Genomic DNA, 2978 nt, shown 5'->3' with positions numbered 1-2978 from the left:
TACATATACATATACATATACATATACATATACATATACATATACATATACATATACATATACATATACATATACATATACATATACATATACATATACATATACATATACATATACATATACATATACATATACATATACATATACATATATATATATATACTCTTTGAGTATGAAACGTGTATTCGCATTGGCGTTATGTGTGGGAGCATGTTTAGCAGTCGGTAGCACACAATCCGTCCAGATTGAGCTGCATGCACTTAGAGCCGGGCGTAACAACAGCTTATATACCATGGAATCGGATGACGACTACGGGTCAGCTGTTGCATTCTCTATTGGGCATACAGTCGCCTGATCCACGTGACAGTGCCGCAAAAGTTGACAAGGTAGGACCATGGCGTGTATTAGGCCGTACCTACCAGTTTATCACATGGTGTCATAATCACAGTTTGTACAACTGTTGCTGACAAGCACATATGCGTCATTAAGTATCCGTTCTCATAGCTTAGAAGTTGCCTATGTACAGTAGCGCTAAGGTTGTCGATCATTTCAACGGCTTTTACTGTACCGTCCAACATATCAGGGTGTCGTGATGTAATAAATATTAGAAACGTCCAAACATTGATTTACGTAACAAAACAAAGTTGGTCTAACAATATATGCTCAAAAGCACATGAATGTACATTTTTAATCACGCTCACATTCGCATTTACAGTATATAAAAATACTACCTGTTTATATGTGTGTAGGTCTCTTTTCGAAATTCTACCTTTCCAGGAAGCAAACCAAAGTTTTTGCTTACATACGAATAGAGTATACACGCAAATAGTCCGATATATAATTATAAACAGAAGCCGGGTATGTACGAAGTTGTTTTTTTCCAATACATAGATATATCATCACGCACTAGCACCGTTAGAGGTGTATACTCTGGTATACATTCACACGGTCATAGATAGTTGCATGTAATATTCCCCCGTTGCTACACTTACTCTTGGTAGACAGTCCGCAGACGGTGTATATCACAGGTCTTCCTTGTACTTATTAGGGACGACTTCTGAAGTAGAATCTGTCTGACACTTTCAATTCGTTACTTCCACAAGGTACTGTATATCGGCATATACTGATGGCTTTCTTCTTCGGGTCGATAGCTTTAAACAGTACTATTAAACATATGCACAAATAGCAAACATCAACAAACAAACTAAATAGGTGGCTGTGAAGAGCACATAAAAATATACCAAACGACTTAGACTAGCATACATGAAACTTTGCTTCACCTCCAGAGTTCCATAGCACTTAGTAGATAGTAAACATACGGTTTATAAGCAGATGCACCTCTCCTACTTCGGCGGCGAGTTCCTAACCAGCAACAAATAAGAAAAAACACATACCTTTATACGGCACAACGTACAGCAGCAGGTATTAACTTTTCACTTCTTTACTTCCATAGCTCTTAGCAGACAACCTCCAGTCAGTGTATGCGCAGATGGGCCTCTCCTACTTCGGCGATGAGTTCCTAAACACCAACAGACACAGGGCAGAGGAACTGCGACTTATGAACCCCAACGGCCAGATGAGCGATCTCGACATAGCCTACGGAAAGCTGACGGAATTAAAGGTATGTCTACTGACCTTTGTTTATGTGTGTTTATATGTATGTATGTCTGTGTGTGTGTTTACGTTTGTGTGTTTACTCGCGTTTCTTCATTATTTGTGTTTGTGTTTATGTGTGTGCTTGTTGGTGTGTATTCAGTTTTATTCATTGCTCATCTGATTGTTTATGTGTATGAGAGTATTTTATGCTTGTTCATCGTGTGTGTGTGTGTGTGTGTTCTTTGTCCATGTGCATTTGCTCGTTTGTGTCTGTGAGCTTGTATAGTAAGGAATGGGAGTTCGTACTCGTTGTACTCAAAAGCTACACACACGACACACGTACTGTGTTCTCATATCATAGCCTTCTCCCGTGAACTGCACCCTAACCAGTGTGGTTGAAGCTATAACATCTATACAGTATTATTGTCTGCATATTTATCAATGCCTGTACTATATCAGAGTATAGGTTGATACCGATATTACTATATGTAAGTGCCAATACCTATAGCATATCACAGTATCTTGATCTAGTACCTATACCATATCACAGTACATATATCTTTGCTAATATCTATACCATATCACAGTGCGTATATCTTTATACTAATATCAATACACTATCACAGTACATATATCTTTATACTGATATTTATACAATATCACAGTACATTATCTTTATACTAAAACCTATACCATATCACAGTACGTATATCATTATACTAAAATATCTATACAATATCATAGTACATATATCTTTATATTAATACCGATACCATATCGAAGTACATACAAAACCTATACCATATCGCAGTACATATATCTGCATACTATTTCCTATCTTATATCACAGTAAATGCATGTGACTGCTCATCCCCATAAAGTGTGTCTCAATACGTAACTGTATCACAGTGGAAAATATGTACCAATACGTACACTATGTCACAATTTACGTATGTGTACATTCAACTAATGCAAAGTGCAATACACTACGTTTTCTATGTGACAGGACATCCACACAGGGGCAAGTGTGCGTGCATCTGACCTACGTGTTACGGAAATGAACAGGACTGTTACGGTTTGCGAAGAGACTGTATGGTTTATGCAGGCGCACAAGGTATGTGCGAGAAAACGTACCGATCACAAGTTCTGTTCTATAGGTTCGTGATTGAGAAACCGAAAATGACGAGTTAAGGCCAACGGAGTAGCCACTAGTAGGCTTTTCATTCATACAAGTACATTCGGTTTATATTGAACCTATACACGTTTATATCGTTATATACATCGCACTACTTTATACTAAAATCGCCTACTTCTGTAGTACGGGAAAACATAGTCATTGCTTATATATATGAAGCATTAATTTAATTATTTTATTTATGTAT

At 37.3% G+C, this 2978-nt stretch overlaps 1 protein-coding gene across 1 annotated transcript; it reads left to right on the top strand.

Annotated features, from left to right (window-relative positions):
* Window positions 1-1453: 1453 nt before the first annotated feature.
* SARC_13858 (hypothetical protein) lies at window positions 1454-1621 on the top strand (the record flags this gene model as incomplete). Its single annotated transcript, XM_014292012.1, has 1 exon — window positions 1454-1621. A coding segment is annotated over one exon (168 nt), but the record flags the coding sequence as incomplete, so codon positions are not given.
* Window positions 1622-2978: the final 1357 nt, after the last annotated feature.

The sequence above is a fragment of the Sphaeroforma arctica genome (assembly GCF_001186125.1).
Source record: "Sphaeroforma arctica JP610 unplaced genomic scaffold supercont1.3834, whole genome shotgun sequence".
NCBI lineage: Eukaryota > Ichthyosporea > Ichthyophonida > Sphaeroforma > Sphaeroforma arctica.
This window is presented reverse-complemented; position numbering and strand designations above follow the sequence as displayed.